Source organism: Neoarius graeffei, chromosome 20, assembly GCF_027579695.1.
Source record: "Neoarius graeffei isolate fNeoGra1 chromosome 20, fNeoGra1.pri, whole genome shotgun sequence".
Lineage (NCBI taxonomy): Eukaryota > Metazoa > Chordata > Actinopteri > Siluriformes > Ariidae > Neoarius > Neoarius graeffei.
In genome coordinates this window covers 23,910,772-23,928,745 of record NC_083588.1, presented here as the reverse complement: position 1 = coordinate 23,928,745, position 17,974 = coordinate 23,910,772, and the positions used below count along the sequence as shown (strand labels likewise).

The 17,974-nt window shown below is 40.4% G+C and overlaps 1 protein-coding gene across 2 annotated transcripts in view; it reads right to left on the bottom strand.

Moving 5' to 3' along the window:
* The window catches only part of coro7 (coronin 7), a 359,304-nt gene that overhangs the window by 327,041 nt on the left and 14,289 nt on the right, over positions 1 to 17,974 (bottom strand). For both annotated transcript variants that reach the window (XM_060901419.1, XM_060901417.1), the window contains exons 2-3: positions 2,552 to 2,648; positions 431 to 511 (exon numbers count right to left, since the gene is read on the bottom strand). In XM_060901419.1, coding sequence (XP_060757402.1) covers positions 431 to 511; positions 2,552 to 2,648 — 178 coding nt within the window. The remainder of the gene's footprint in view (positions 1 to 430; positions 512 to 2,551; positions 2,649 to 17,974) is intronic.

The following is a 17,974-nucleotide window of genomic DNA, read 5'->3' as shown; positions in this document are numbered from 1 at the left end:
GGTTAGCGTGTCTGCCTCTCGATTGGGAGATCATGAGTTCTACTTACGGTTGGGTCATACCAAAGACCATCATAAAAATGGTGCCTACTGCCATCTGGCAAGGCACAATACAGATGCGAGTGGGGAGTCAAACTCTCACGGTTACCAGAGGACTAGCCCCCCACTGTAACCCTAGCTATGGAATATAGGCAAGAGGCTGAGGGCTACGAAACGGAGATTGGCGCCGCCAAACGCGCCATTGAATGGTGCAGGAAGGACTTTGACTCATGGTATATAAGCTGATAGCCTAGTAGTAGAGTAGCCAACCAGAGCGCATGATTGCTCATATCCAGTGACTGTAGATAGAATAATTAGATATAGCTGGTTAAATTAAATCAAGATAGGTTTGCAGTTACAAAAAAGTACATAGATGTTTTACTAGGTGTCTTACCAGCATGACAAGGAAGTTGAGTTATCGTCCATTTGCCATCAGGTTCGGGATCAAGTGAGCAAACCCCCACCATTCCACCACCTTCAAAGGAAGAGCAGAGAAGGAAAATGTGAGGAAAGAAAAGACCCCTAATTATCAGACACATTTCAGAAGTGCATAGCTTATAAAATCCATTGCTAGTTTGAAGCAGCAAGAAAACAACAAGGAATCGAACTTAGCTGTGCCTACTGAAAATACAGCAAACTGTATAAAATTCTAGCAATCATGTTAACCATGTAACTGAATACTTGTTTTGCTTATTATTTAATATCATCCTCTCTAAAACGATATACTTTTTTTCCATGATCAGCAGAGTAAACAAAAACCAGGCTATTTTGCAGTGCGTTAAAAATAAAAATGACTTCACACAGAATTGTGTCTGTGTGTTTATACATTATGTTACATATAGCCACAGTCCAAAGACATGCAGGTTAGGTTAACTGGTGACTCTAAATTGACCGTAGGTGTGAATGTGAGTGTGAATGGTTGTCTGTGTCTGTGTGTCAGCCCTATGATGACCTGGCGACTTGTCCAGGGTGTACCCTGCCTTTCGCCCGTAGTCAGCTGGGATAGGCTCCAGCTTGCCTGCAACCCTGTAGAACAGGATAAAGTGGCTAGAGATAATGAGAGATGAGATGAGAAATTACAGCAGGCAACATTGTCATCACCCAGAACTAAAAAAAAAAAAAAAAAGGATTTGCTGGAGTTCACCCCCCCCCCCCCCCCCACCCCATTTCCCCCCAATTAGGTCATTTACCAATTCCCACCCACTAGCCAGCTTTTCCTAACACCTAGCAACCAGGTAGCCAATCTCATGCTGAGTCACAGGGCAATGTAACACACTCGGAGAAAAGCACCATCCACCCTCTTCCACATATATGAGCTCACAAACAGTCACAACTGGTTAGATGTTATCAAATAAATTTAGTCTGTCAGACACAATAACCTTATTTAATGCACATATTATTTATTTAGTTGAATTCAGTTTTTGTATAATGTCACAAAGCAGCTTTACAGAAATCTGGATTTAGGTCCCTAAGGCTATTATCACACTGTCTCGTATCTTGCCACGTAAGCGCCGTGTGGGTCAAACACCAAGAAATGAGGCGTATTTTGCCCAAAATTAAAGTCCTGTGACATACACAGCACATGTGTGACGTTTCTGTGATGTTTCTGTAGTGTATCTGGGGTTTGTATGGGGTTCAAGGGACGTAAAGTTATGGCGTACTGAGGCGTATGCGTGGCGTATGATGGGTTGCCGCGACGTAACCATTTTCGTTGCTTTCGTTGGCATGGCGCTTCGTTCTTATGTGTGACATTGCTGCTGCGTACCTGCGGCATTCACAGGTGGGTATAAAAGGGGGCCCCACACTGCATTCGTTGTCATTCGTCACAGTCAAGAAAGCATCATGCCAGCGAAGAAGCCAGGACCCAAGAAGAGCAAGGAAAGACAGACAGACAGACAGACAGAGGCCGCATCCACCCAGCCAGCCCCGGAGCCACCTTCATCAGACACATGTCAACTAAAGCGTTCGCACGGCGTAATAGGTGTTCAAGCAATGTTCCTGCTGCATCACTACTGTGTAGCTTTCGTTTTTACGGCATACACGTGACGTATGTGTGACGTATCAAAGCTGCTACGCCGTACATATGCAAGGCTGAAACACCAATGTGGCGAACCAAGCATAAAGAGCAAACCAGAGGAAGCAGTGGCAAGAAAAAAAAAAAACACTCTCAGAAATGACATAAGGAAGAAACCTTCAGAGGAACCAGACTAAAAAAAAAACATAAATAAATTACGTCAATTAATCAATTACTCTTCTATATTTTTGCAAATGTATACTATAGAGTGAAACAGTACAATGTGTAGAAAGAATGCTTCAGGGTGAACATATTGTCCATAAGAGTCCTAGGACAAGGAGGATAGTCTTTATGATTATAACAGGAAGGACTTGGTTACAGTTCAACTTTGTTTAATACTGAATACTTAGAAGACAAGCACAGATTCTCTTCTACATTTATCTTTGCTATTGTGTTTACCAGTAATATTTAACTGATAATGAAACAGGAACTGGAACTTACCAGCCTGGTCGGTGTTGAAAGCCATGAGGCTGCAGCTGGATTTAATCTGGTTGCCCTGAGAGTTGAGGGAGCTTCCTCGCACATTTGCGATCCACTCCTGAAGGGAAAGTCAACAAAGTTCATCGCAAACAGAAAACTTTTCTTTATTTTTTTAAGCAAACACCAATGTTAAACAATCAGTAAATTAAATGCTCTTACAATTACTGCAACTAAATCAGCTAAGAGTGAAAGCTTACTGTGGAACTGCTGATAGGTTGTCACTTACAGTACATGACAATAAAAACCATGAGTGCCCATAATATTCACATTCACGAGTGAGCAAAACGAACGAGTGAACATATTTTCAACACGAAAAGATAAACTTCATATATTCGCGCAAATGTGTAATGTTCTTTATATTATCTAGACACAGTCACCAAAAAAAAAAAAGGCACACAAGTTAATCAAAAGGGTCATTCCATATGAACTCAACCAGAGGTCCCCATGTGACCAACTTGGATTTGGCTCAAAATTTTTTGGGGCAATTTCTCTATGTGTATTTTGAACACGTAGAATTTTAGGGTCCAACTTCAAACAGTTTCTGAGATAACAGCTTATATGGACAAACTGTTTCCAATGGAAATAAAGTGAGTTTAATAACTAACTAAATAAATAAAATACACGGCTATTTTTACAACATAAATAAATAATGAAGGAGATGAGAAAACAAGATGAAATTTTGAAAAAATAGAGTCAAGATATGTATACTTATGTGGAACAAGTTTCGTTACCTTAGGTAAATGTCCACATGGTGAACCAGTCAAATCAAAGTTGGAAAAAAATGTGCTTATTTTCAGTCGGCATCCATTTCAGAGTCCTCTAACTCCTATATTATGCCTTGTATTTAGTCAATATTTCTAGTACAGACAGGCCTGTCCTCATACTGAAGGAATCAAGTACAAATTTGCCTTTCTAAGACATTTTGGCTTCCCAGGGGGCCGTGAAAATTGAATTTTTCCATTTTCACCCATGAAAATCTTCATATTTGAGAAGCCAATAACTTAAAAATGAGAAAAAGATAGAGAAATTCTGGTGGCATATTCTGAAAGCCTGGGCACAGATTACCCCAGGTAGCAACTTTCAGTCCATTCCAATCATTAGTTTTTAAGATATTGACTTTCAAAAACTCATAAATATAAATGGTTTGTGCAAAAAGGGGGTATAGCCCTCAATTTCTGGGGGGTCATATCTCAGAAACCATTTGGAGTTGGACCCTAAAATTTTACATGTTCATAATGCATATAGAGGTATTGCCCAAATTTTTTTTTAGTCAAATCCAAGTTGGCCACTTGCACAAATGTTTCCACTTTGGTTGAATTCATATGGAATGACCCAAAAGAATTTTAATTTTGAACCGGTTCGCCATTTTGACAACGCGCGTCCAGTCAGTGGGAAAACACTGGGAGTAATGTCATCAGAGTGAAATATCAGGAATTATTATACATACAGGACACTTTTTCCATGGAATAAAAGCATATATTCTATTCCCTTCTCATAGGTTTCTTGATAGCATGCAATATTGTTATCATATCGCTTATCCTCAATGTATTACGCCACTCTCCTCAATGGAGAATGGGCATGCAATATTGTTACAATACTGCACGTTGTCAAGACAACATATCACACATTATAGCTCATGCGAATATCCAATGACAAAACTTTTCTGCTGCATACGCGCAGAATCATTTCTTTGTCGGCCGGGAAAGAGAGAAGACGAGGCTAATCTAGTGCTACTGCTAGGATCAGCTACGCTATAATTAAGCACTAAATAAATAAACTAAAAACTGAAACCGAAGACGCACTGAACACCCGAAAGGCTATCAAAACTTCATTATATATTCTTCACGCATATTTACAAGAGAAAAACATACCAACGGACATTGAGAAACTGGAAAAGAGACACGTTGGAGATGTAAACCTTCCACGGTAGTGAGTGACTGACAGTTTGTAAACAAATATGGCCGCGAGGTCTGCTTCGTTAAAAGTGGAAGATTTTGAGAGAATTTTGGCTGCCAGGTCGCTCTGTTGTGTGTAGTTGTCAATATTGATTTTAAAAATTAACTAAGTAAATTATACAAGGATAATAATAATAATAATAATAATAATATTATTATTATTATTATTATTATTGTTATTATTATTATTATTATTAATAATAATAATAATAATAATAATAATAATAATAATAATCAGCTTGACTGCGCTAGCATTGGCCTGCACTAACACTACATCAGCTGGAAGGTAACTGGACTGCCACGCTAAAAACATCAAGTTGCGGGTAAGCGCACGTTGACCTTCGAGAATGCTGATATGAAGAGAGTATGTATTATAATAATAATAATAAATGATGATGAGGGCAGCACGGTGGTGTAGTGGTTAGCGCTGTCGCCTCACAGCAAGAAGGTCTGGGTTCGAGCCCCGTGGCTGACGAGGGCCTTTCTGTGTGGAGTTTGCATGTTCTCCCCGTGTCCGCGTGGGTTTCCTCCGGGTGCTCCGGTTTCCCCCACAGTCCAAAGACATGCAGGTTAGGTTAACTGGTGACTCTAAATTGACCGTAGGTGTGAATGTGAGTGTGAATGGTTGTCTGTGTCTATGTGTCAGCCCTGTGATGACCTGGCGACTTGTCCAGGGTGTACCCCGCCTTTCGCCCGTAGTCAGCTGGGATAGGCTCCAGCTTGCCTGCGACCCTGTAGAACAGGATAAAGCGGCTAGAGATAATGAGATGAGATAATATTAATAATGGCTTTTTTCGTGGTCTAGCAGATATATCCCATTCAGCTATTTAACTTGTCTTCGACTCGTTCAATATCATGCTAGCTGAATGAAATATATCGGATATACAACTCAACGCCAGCCAGTATTATTTCAGTATGTCACTCAGATCTGTGATGTATTTTGTATGAAAAATGCAGGTTTTTCAACACCAGAAGATAAACTTCATATCTTCAAGCCACTGTGTGATTTGCAATTTTATTATATAGACACGTTCACAAACAAAAAGTACCCAAATTTATCAAAACAATTCATTGATTTCCTGACGAGTGACATATAGATATTTAAACAAATTTCAAATTTGTATGGAACCATAAGCATACAACTCCCACACAAAGTGGATTACTGTGAGAGACCCATTGATACCAACCTATAAAATACACTGCCAGAAAATATGCATCACTAGAAATGGAACTGTAGGCAAGTCAAAAGAAGACCAAAATGCAACTTTTTGGGTATGAAGCATCAGTGTCATATCGTATTGTATACAAAGAAAATTATCCAAACCCAGAGCAAAATATAGTGATAGATATTTTGCAACTAGTGGTTCAGGGACCATTTCTGCTAATATTACAACCCCAATTTCAAAAAAAGTTGGGACAGGGGAAACAAAAGACTAGAAAAGTTGTGTACTATTAAAAGAATTAGGTGAATTGGCAACCTAACTGGGTACAAAAAAAGGGCATCCCATAGAAGTTCAGTCTCTCAGAAGTAAAGATGGGGAGGGGTTCATTGCTCTGTGAAAGACTGCGTGGGCAAACAATGCAACAATTTAAGAACAAATGTTGCCAGGCAAAACAAACCTCGCCCTGTAACACTTATTTTAGTGTTATAACAACTGATTCAATCTCACAAGTGTGGTCTCTGTTCTTTCAAAGTCACTAATACCAATGACAACATTTTGTTTCATAAGTGAAGACTCTAAATATCTGCCAAAAAGCTCAACAACAACAACAACAACAACAACAACAAAAAACCTTACAAAACTTTCTGACCTTTCAGAAGGACCAAACAAAAGCTGTGATAATCAAAAGGTAAATTTTCTTAAATAACCACCATTTACTTGATATCAAATCAGTAGCCTTGGCGAACCACAAGGTTAATTTCATTTATCTTTTTATCTGCTGATTATCTTCCGATATTACAAAGTTATAACAAGGTTTCTCTTATTTTGTTTCTAGTTCTGATTAGTTCCTAAGATTATCAAGAAATAGAACGGGTAATCAAACTTGATCAGGATAAGTGCTGGTTGGTTACAAACACTGCGTCCTAAATCACTCACTCGTTCACTATGCCCTACTCACTATATAGGGAATTACTATATAGAGGACTATATAGTGAGCTCATTGATTAAATGATAAAACTGCTTCTTTGCCGCGGCCTTTTTTTTCCTTCTTTGCTGCGGCACTACTTTTCATGATGCATTGCGAGATACTTTGAGTGCACTATGTAGGGTGTAATAATGCTCACTATACGTTAGGACAGCACTACAAAATGCCAACCTGACTATATAGTCCACTACGTAGTGAGTAGGGAGTGATTTGGGACACATTCAGGACATTAGGACACCCATTTGCACGAAAAACGATTTTGACCTTTTTGGTGACCTTGACTGGATGACCCTCAAAATGTTGGCAGTTCTATTTGAGACTAATGCCCATCTATCCTGAAAGTTTCATGAAGATCGTCTGACTGTGGATTGGTGGAGTCTGAACTCTTTAGAGATGGCTTTGTAACCTTTTCCAGCCTGATGAGCATCAACAATGCTTTTTCTGAGATCCTCAGAAATCTCCCTTTGTTCGTGCCATGATACACTTCCACAAACATGTGTTGTGAAGATCAGACTTTGATAGATCCCTGTTCTTTAAATAAAACAGGGTGCCCACTCACACCTGACTGTCATCCTATTGATAGAAAACACCTGACCTTACCTTACTTGAAAACCTTACTTTACCTTACTTGAAAACTTACCTTCAAATTAACTGCTAATCCTAGAGGTTCACATACTTTTGCCACTCACAGATATGTAATATTGGATCATTTTCCTCAACAAATAAATGACCAAAGTATAATATTTTTGTCTCATTTGTTTAACTGGGTTCTCTTTATCTACTTTTAGGACTTGTATGAAAATCTGATAATGTTTTAGGTCATAATACAGAAATATAGAAAATTCTAAAGGGTTCACAAACTTTCAAGCACCACTGTATGTTTAAACTCAAATTATTACTTCCTGCATGTAATTTATTTTATATATTCACTTTTGCTCAATTTCAATCATGAAGCTGGCTGCGTCCGTCTGTCTATATACACTGTATATTGTTCAAGTTAGCAAAACAATGTGGTTTTCTGGGTTGTTCAATATATTGCATGCTCCTGAACATGCCTTTAAATTAGATATATAATGTATAATATCACTTTGACCAACTTAAATCAAACGGCAGCACAGAATTCAAACTGAGAGAAACAAGGCTCTCTCCGAAATACGAAACACAAGATTCAGAGAAAAAAAAGAAGAAGACGTTATAACGCTGCAAACAGGAAAGAGGAAGGGGAAACACTATGCACTGACTGAGCTGAAACTAACATCCTGACACACGCACACACACCTTTTTGCATCAACAGAAACTTCAAGAAATGTAATAGCCTGCCTATGAAGCACATCCAGGCTGTTAAAACCCTTTTTAGAATGTTAACAAGATGGGAAAGGCAGAGGCTGAGAGTACTCAAGTGGTTATGTAATAAGCACACTGAATCTGAATTTGGCAACACACATTTCTCCTCCAGACGACCCCCTCCCCTCCTTTTTTTTTATTTTAAATAAAGCATTTGCCCTTGATGCCCACATTCAAATTCTTCCTACGTTTGTAAATCCGTCACTGTGAGTCAATTTAATGGGATTAGAAAGCAGCGGGGAGACACAGTGTTGCCTCTTATTCTGTGGGGCATTTAATTAAGTACCACAACACAAACAGCAGCAGAACTCTTATCCCAGGACTGTGAAAGCACCACTGTTATTTCCTTGAACACTTAACCCCTTTAGATGCTCAGTTATATGCTTAGATAAGTCACTTGTTAAGTCACTTTGGAGAAAAGACTAGAACAATAAATAAACTATGGACTTATTTCCTTTTACAAGTGAATTCAACCCCATAAATGACAAATTCATGACTGATTTTGTACTGTGTGGGGTGCGAGTTTTAGGGGTGAGATAGAAAATGTCAAAATTATGACTGTACGAGACTTGTCAAACTTTACATATTTTGTGTAGGAGGTCTGAATTTTAATATTGCTGAAACATAAAAATATGCCAAAAAAAATAGACATTTCCTTTTTTTTTTTACCCCCAGTAACAATGGCATATGATGTGTTGGATATATAAGCCAGCTCCTTTATGTAAACAATGGGACCCATTTATTCAGCTCCTGTTTTCTTCTTCTTCCTCCTTGTCCAGCACTGCTGCCAGGTCGGGGTCCATGTGCATAATTGGAGCGTAGTTTTATGTCGGATGCCCTTCCTGCCGCAACCCTCCCATTTCTGGGCTTGGGAAACAACCATTCACATTTTTTTTTCCTTTGGGCTGTGGGAGGAAACCACAGCACCCAGAGGAAACCCACACAGACATGGGGAAAACATGCAAACTCCACACAGAAAGGCCCCCATCAGCTACCGGACTCGAACCCAGAACCTTCTTGCTGTGAGGCAACAGCACTAACCACTGCACCACCGTGCCACCCAGGTGTTCAGCTCCTGTCTGAGAGCCAAATTTCTTTTTATATCTTTCTTTTTTTGTTAATTCATTATTAATTTTAATGCTAATTTGCTCTAAAGACAATCTTACAAAATTTCACTGTTAAAATGGTTTGATGCTGCTGTTTTGTAATTTATTTTTTATTTGTTATGTCACACCAAGTTCCATTTTGAGTGTGATTCTTTTGTGTTTTGGATTTTTACCCCTCGCCTGGGACGGAGTCCACCCGGGGGCGAGATATTGTTTTTGGTCAGGTTTCTTTGTTTTTTTGTAAACAATATTCTGGGAAAACGGCTGGATCAATCTTCATGAAACTTTCAGGATAGATAGGCATTGGTCTCAAATAGAACCTCCAACATTTTGAAGGTCATCCGGTCAAGTTCAAGGTCACAGTGACCAAAAAGCTAAAATAAAAAAAAATTATAATTTAAAAAAAAATCTCTAAGCTCAGACTGCAGGAGCGCTGCCTCAGAAAGACTCCGCCCACAAACATGCTGACTGAATCACTACCTGCTTCATTTGCATACATCGTGCTGTCATTGAATGGTTTCTTGGTTTGTTTACATACACAAAGGACGGGGTTTGGCCACACCCACTTTTAAATCCCATTGATAAAAACTTCCCCGCTCTGTTGATTTATTATCATAAATATAAATTATAAATCGTTTTCAGACATGTTTATACTTATTACAGAGGGAATGTACGTTCCACTGAGCTCTAGCACCGGGCCATTTCCGGGAAATAAGAGAGTTTAGGTCATGGTGACAGCATGTGTATGTCAGCCTCAGTTCGGAGGTTTCAGTTTTGAAAACTGTAAGAGGTAAGAGTAGAATAATATAAAGTACAGACACTTGGTATATCTTACTTCTGTGATTTTTAAATTGTTCACTTTTGGATTACGCTTCATTTTTGTGGCTACTGCATCATACAGTAAATATATATGCTATATTTACTGTCTGGACATGGTATCAGAAAACTTTATTTATAAGCAGTAGCCACATGTACCCATAGGGTACCTATTTTTTTCACGATATCTTCCTTCATGTTCATCATAAGTGCTACCGGGAAAGGTTTGTTTTGCCTGGCAACACTTGTATTTTACAACCCCGATTCCAAAAAAGTTGGGACAAAGTACAAATTGTAAATAAAAAGGGAATGCAATAATTTACAATTCTCAAAAACTGATATTGTGTTCACAATAGAACATAGACAACATATCAAATGTCGAAAGTGAGACATTTTGAAATTTCATGCCAAATATTGGCTCATTTGAAATTTCATGACAGCAACACATCTCAAAAAAGTTGGGACAGGGGCAATAAGAGGCTGGAAAAGTTAAAGGTACAAAAAAGGAACAGCTGGAGGACCAAATTGCAACTCATTAGGTCAATTGGCAATAGGTCATTAACATGACTGGGTATAAAAAGAGCATCTTGGAGTGGCAGCGGCTCTCAGAAGTAAAGATGGGAAGAGGATCACCAATCCTCCTAATTCTGCGCTGACAAATAGTGGAGCAATATCAGAAAGGAGTTCAACAGTGTAAAATTGCAAAGAGTTTGAACATATCATCTACAGTGCATAGTATCATCAAAAGATTCAGAGAATCTGGAAGAATCTCTGTGTGTAAGGGTCAAGGCCGGAAAACCATACTCGGTGCCCGTGATCTTTGGACCCTTAGACGGCACTGCATCACATACAGGCATGCTTCTGTATTGGAAATCACAAAATGGGCTCAGGAATATTTCCAGAGAACATCATCTGTGAACACAATTCACCGTGCCATCCACCGTTGCCAGCTAAAACTCTACAGTTCAAAGAAGAAGCCGTATCTAAACATGATCCAGAAGCGCAGATGTCTTCTCTGGGCCAAGGCTCATTTAAAATGGACTGTGGCAAAGTGGAAAACTGTTCTGTGGTCAGACGAATTAAAATTTGAAGTTCTTTATGGAAATCAGGGACACCGTGTCATTCGGACTAAAGAGGAGAAGGACGACCCAAGTTGTTATCAGTGCTCAGTTCAGAAGCCTGCATCTCTGATGGTATGGGGTCACATTAATGCATGTGGCATGGGCAGCTTACACATCTGGAAAGACACCATCAATGCTGAAAGGTATATCCAGGTTCTAGAGCAACATATACTCCCATCCAGACGACATCTCTTTCAGGGAAGACCTTGCATTTTCCAACATGACAATGCCAAACCACATACTGCATCAATTACAGCATCATGGCTGCGTAGAAGAAGGGTCCGGGTACTGAACTGGCCAGCCTGCAGTCCAGATCTTTCACCCATAGAAAACATTTGGCGCATCATAAAATGGAAGATATGATAAAAAAGACCTAAGACAGTTGAGCAACTAGAATCCTACATTAGACAAGAATGGGTTAACATTCCTATCCCTAAACTTGAGCAACTTGTCTCCTCAGTCCCCAGACGTTTACAGACTGTTGTAAAGAGAAAAGGGGATGTCTCACAGTGGTAAACATGGCCTTGTCCCAACTTTTTTGAGACGTGTTGTTGTCATGAAATTTAAAATCACTTAATTTTTCTCTTTAAATGATACATTTTCTCAGTTTAAACATTTGATATGTCATCTATGTTCTGAATAAAATATGGAATTTTGAAACTTCCACATCATTGCATTCCGTTTTTATTTACAATTTGTACTTTGTCCCAACTTTTTTGGAATCGGGGTTGTAAATGATTTTATTTTACAACCCCAACTGTCAAAGATGAATATATAAAAAGTTGGGACACTGTAAACGTGTAAGTAAAAACAGAATGCAGTGATTTGCAAACAATTTTCAAACTATATTCAATACAATACAAAGACAAGATATTTAAATATCCAAACTGATTTTTTTTTTTGTAAATATACACTCATTCTGAATGTGATGCCTGCAACATGTTTCAAAAAGTTGGGACAGGGGCATGTTTACCACTGCAACATTACCTTTTCTTTTAACAACACTCGGTAAGTGTTTAGGAATTGAGGACACTAACTATTGAAAATTTTGGAAGTAAAATTCTTTTCCCATCCCATCCTTGCTTGCGAACGACGGAGCCTTTCCAATTACCAGTGAACCTGTTTCCCTGTAGAATGTTCCAAAAACATGCTTTTTGAGCATTCCACAACTTCCCAGTCTTTTGTTGCCCCTGTTGCAACTTTTTTGGACCATGCTGCAGGCATGTTTTACATGAGTTACTATGAATATAATATGAATGAGTAAATGTGTCGATTTAACTGGCACTGTATATTTACAAAAAAGTTTATCAGTTTGGACATTAAATATCTTGTCTTTGTATTCAACTAAATACATGTTCTGTTTTTATTTACGTTTTACACAGCATCCCAACGTTTTTTGGAATCGGGGTTGCATTTGATATGATCACCACAGTAGCATTAGAATTGTAACATACATTTATGTACAAGCACCAGATGCACTGTATTTAGTGTTATATTAATTAAACCTTCAATACACTCGTTTGTGTTTGGTATAAAAATAAGCAATGTAAAACAATGGTGTTCTGGAAATTATCAGGTTTAGCACTAGTGCATCTCAAACAATTAGAATATCGTGGAAAAAGTTTAATATTTGCCATCAGTTTTAAGAAAGTGAAAACGTAATATATTCTAGACTCATGTAAACAGATGAGCTGAAGGCCTCTATCAAAGCAACCTGGGTTTCAAGAACACCTCAGGAGTGCCACAGGCTGATCGCCTCCATGCCACACCGCATTGGTGCAGTAATTTGTGGTAAAGGAGCCCCAACCAAGTATTAAGTGTAGAAATGAATATACTTTCCAGAAGTTGGACATTTCTGTATTGTATATCCTTTTTGATTGATCTTAGGAAATATTCTAATAATTTGAGATACTGGATTACTGATTTTCATGAGCTACAAGTTATAACCATCAAAATTAAAAAAAGACTTGAAATATTTCACTTTACGTGTAATGAATATAGAATATAAAGTTTGCCTTTTTGAATTAAATTACGAAAATAAAATTATACTTTTTTACAATATTCTAATTGTTTGAGGTGCACTAGTGTAATTCCATTGAATAATTTAAGTGATGTCCATGCACACACCAATCATAGGTCAAAAGGTTGTTAAATTTGGCTGGATTATAAAAGCCAGAAATAGTACTAAATGAAGAGCCATATGGGAGCCGAAAGAGCCCGTTCTTATTGCTGAACTGAGCCAAATTTTCACATCCAGTACCCGTTCTCCATGACGTGTACATTCATTTACTGCACAACACACCTCACACTACAGCTCCCACCATGCTTTGCACTGCTTCCCGTCACCTGAGAACTAATTATGGACACCTGTTCTCAATCACCGCCACGCACGCAAGCGCACACACGCACACACAAAAAAAAAAAAAAAAATTGAAGAACTCTGCATTCAGACATGCTTTGTGAAGTAGTGTGTTGGTTCATTACCAAGCCATTGTTTAAGTTTGCCATTTCCATGTATGATCTATGCCTGTTCATTGACATTGCCTCTTGGATTATCTGGTTTATGCCTGTTTTCACATCACTTGAACTATCCCTGTTTGTTGACTAAGCTTCTGCTCATTATTTTGGATTTGTTTGCATTTTCATGGTTTTATTAAAACACCATTTCATCTGCACTTGCATCTTCTCATTCCGTGCCTGGTGTTTGTGATTGAATACTTCACTGTAACATGGGTACAGCAGAGCAAGAGAACCTGCGCAGCATGCTCATCAACCAGGGCCAGCACATAAATAAACAGCAACAATGCATCCAAGTCACTGAGGAGAAACTCATGCAGCTGGCCAACATGCCATCACAAGCTTCCACACCTCACTTCTCACAGACCCATTCAGTCATCACTAGCTCGCTGATTGCACGACCAGACAAATTCACCAGTGAAGCCACACAGTGCTGGGGCTTCCTGCTACAGTGCTCTATGTATTTCACTGTGCAAGAAAGAGCTTCAGATCAGGACAAGGTAGCTCAATTCATCAGCTTGTTAAAGGATATGGGACATGGATTTTTACCTGGGCATAATTATGTATAAAGGACATAAGAAATGCCATCTAAATCACTGCAGGGCGTCAAAAATGTGAAAATCATCACATTATTCAAGTTTTTCTATACATCAGCGTAAAACAAGGATTCGTTAATGAACCCGTGACGTCACAAAAACTTTCCAAGGAGCCAGCGCTTGGGAATCTAATGTAAACAGGTTACCGAAATGGACACCATCGACAGTGATATTCCCGATGTTTCACAGAGATGTGAAGTTAGACCCTATCAATTCGAACCGATAGCTGGAAATTCACATGAACATGGATCTTGTCTTTACTCTGACAGGTCAGATGATTCTGAGAGTGAGAGTTCATTCAGCCCTCATGAAACTGAAAGCGGTCGGCTCGATAACACTTCCTGGTAAGTTAAAAACAATTCTGCTCAAAGGCTAATGATCTGTTGAAAAAAGTATTATTTTTGTATCATACATTGAAAGTTCATCATAGCGCTAGCTAAAGTCCGTTGCAAGCTAGGTTTTTTTTGGCTGATGTTTTTCAAGATTGATTGAGATACAATGCTTCCAGAGTCCGAGATGAAAACATTCAAAATGGCGAAACGAGTCAGAATTATGATAATCAATAATTGATACACCCAAAATTATAATACTAATCCTTACCTCGGCTTTCAGACGCTTAGTGCAGAGGTCTTCAACAGGGGGGGTCGCGAAATCGCACCGGATCACTCATATCAACAAAAATATCCCTGCCCTGTCCCCTGGCCTCCGTGCAGGGATGCAAACAGCGCGCCTTTCGGCGGATGCCGCCTTTTTCACAGCTGAATCGCGCAGATCCGATTTAAAAAATATATATATAGCGATGTTGGTTCATGGAGCATGAGGCATGAAGTGTAAGGATGAGAGAGAGGCGGTTTGGGTCGGGAAGCTGCGCGCATTTGTGCAGCCTGGCGCAGGTGTGCGCGGCTTCCCGATTTGAACTGTTTTTTTTTTTATATCGCTCAGTACCTGAGTATTAATGTTGAAAGAATCCTCAGTGAAATGGTCTGAATACAGTTTGTGGGAAACAGTAGGTGCAAAGTTTTTCTCAACAGGTGTTCTGTAAAGTTGTCCTACCAAGCCTACTGCGCATGCGCGAAGCCTACTGCGCATGCGCAGGTGAGCCCACACTTTCCTCAGCTTCAGGTCCTTGGGGAATGCAAAAAAACTTACTCCAGGGCATTTCCCATTGGAATTATTGCAACCATAAGCAGCATAATACACCATGATGTCCAATGTATGATGTCCAATGTACTTTAAAGACTATAAAAACAATTTTCTTGTCATCCACTTCTCCATTCATCTACCCGCTTGTGCTGTGCCCGAAAGTTTTTGTGACGTATGATCACGTGACAGCGGCTCTTCTGGTTGCAAAAAATGCATATCGGAAGTCGAGCAGAAATGCCATACAATCATCACGAATATAACGATTTTGCTGAATTTAATAGATGATTTTGTATTTGTTGATGCAATTAATTCATATTTTTAATGGAAAGAAACTGATATAGCATGCTTTTATGTTTCATGTCCCATATCCTTTAACGGGCAAAGCTATCCGCTGGGCTACTACCCTCTGGGAACGGAATCACAGGGCTTCGCTCACCTACATACAGTTTGCAGCCATGTTCCATCGTGTGTTTGACCATGCACCTGAAGGCAACGAGATCGGCGGAAGTCAGGGGTCATGATGTGCTGCTGGATTCGCACTGGAGTTCTGGATGTTCTCTGAGGGAAGTGGATGGAATGAGGCCACGCTAAAGGCCATCTTCTGCCACAGACTCAATGCACACATCATGGAGCTTGCCTGCTGTGATGACCAAGACACCCTTGATGCCCTCATTGATCTCGCCACTCACCTGGATCAGCTCATTCAATGCTGAGCCAAAGTATCAGATGCCACTTGTACCACAGCTCTGCTTGCCAGCTCAGAGACCATGCAGATCAGCCGCACCTGGCTAAGCATCGGCGAAAGACAGAAGTGACAACGTGAGGGTCAGAGTTTTTACTGTGGTGATGCTGAGCACCTCATGCCAAAAGGTCCCTTGCCCAGAAGGAAAGCAGAGAGAGAGCCCTTGCGGCCTCTCACCCAGCTCCGGTGAGTCAGTTCTTATCTCTCTCTCTCTCTCTCACAAATAATTGACACTACTGGTACAGACAAAATGCTCAGGCTGCCTTTCTGCCCTTAAAGCACTGATGGACTCTGGGGCTGCTGGTAACTTCATTGGTCGTCACATGGCCAAACGACCGCAGATCCCACTGCTCCTCCTATCCAAGCCTCAGTCCATTCATTCCTGCCATTGATGGTGGACAAATTGGTGTTGGCAGTGCCATGCACTGCACTCCATCAATGGTGCTGCATGCTCCATTTCAGCACCCTACACAAGGAAACCACCAACTTCCTGGTCACATTCACATCTGCTCACCCCATTGTCCTAGGCATGCCCTGGATAGAACACAGCACGATCCAGTCATCTCAGATGGGAGATCACGCAATGGTCACTGCACTGCCTCAAACACTGCCTGCAATGCCCACACCTCTGCCTCGCTACCACCACAGTGAAGAGTCCAGAAACCATGGAACAAATTCACATCCCTCAGGGAGTACCACACCCTTAAGGAGGTGTTCAGCAAGAAAAAGGCCAATGGTTTTCCCCCACATCAGCCACACGATTGTGCCATTGATCTGCTACCTGGCACTTCACCCCCACGCAGTTGCATCTACCCTTGTCCCTCTCAACAATGGACTAAAGAGGAGTACATGCAAGAAGCGATCACCCAGGGTTACAGTCGACCCTCCAATTCATCCACTTCAGCAGGCTTTTTCTTCATCAAAAAGAAAAGATGGGGGTCTACATCCATGCATACCGAGATCTCTGTCAAGTACCCAGATCATCTGTCTCTTGTGCCCTCAGCCTTGGAACAGCTACACTCAGCCAAGATCTTCTCAAAAGTGGATCTCAGGAGCATCTACAATCTTACATGCGCCTGTTCAGGGGACAAGTGGAAAACCACCTTTATCAATACCAGTAGTCACTATGAGTATACGGCCATGCCATATGGGTTCTCTGGCACCCCCTCTGTCTTCCAGTGCTTGATTAATGATGTGCCCTAGCACTTGTTGGGGAAATTCATAATTGTTTACATCTACGACACCCTGATCTACTCCCCCTCAATGGAGGAGCACGTCAGAGGTGTCCTGTCACGCCTGCTCGAGAACCAGCTATATGTCAAGGGAGAGAAATGAGAGTTTCGTGTCTCCACCATTTCCGTCCTGGGGTACATCATTAGCCACGAGGGAGACACTATGGATCCCTCCAAGGTCACCGCTGTAATTTCTTGGTCCATTCCACAGACTGTCAAGGACCTGCAACAATTTGCAAACTTTTATTGAGACTTCTTATAAGGGTTCAGTGGCATTACCATGCCCCTGATGTCCCTCCTCATAAAGGGGGCCAAGAAACTGGCCTGGAACCCATCGGTTGAGGTGGCTTTCAAGGCTCTCAAGAACAAGTTCACTTCAGCACCCATCCTTTAGCACCCAGACCCTGAACAACACTTCATGGTGAAGGTGGACACTGTCAGGAATGGCGAGCTGAGGACCCAAGAGCAGACTCAGAAAACAGGCAGTGTAAAGAGACAACTTCTTTAATGAAGTAGATGGCAGAAAGGCAAAGGTACAGTAGGGCTCAGGCAAAATCGGTAGTCAAAAAACAGGCTAGGAGGTCAAAAACACAGAGGAGCAGGTAGACACGATCTGGGACAAAAAACAGGACAGAAAAATATTCACAAAAACTGATAAACACAG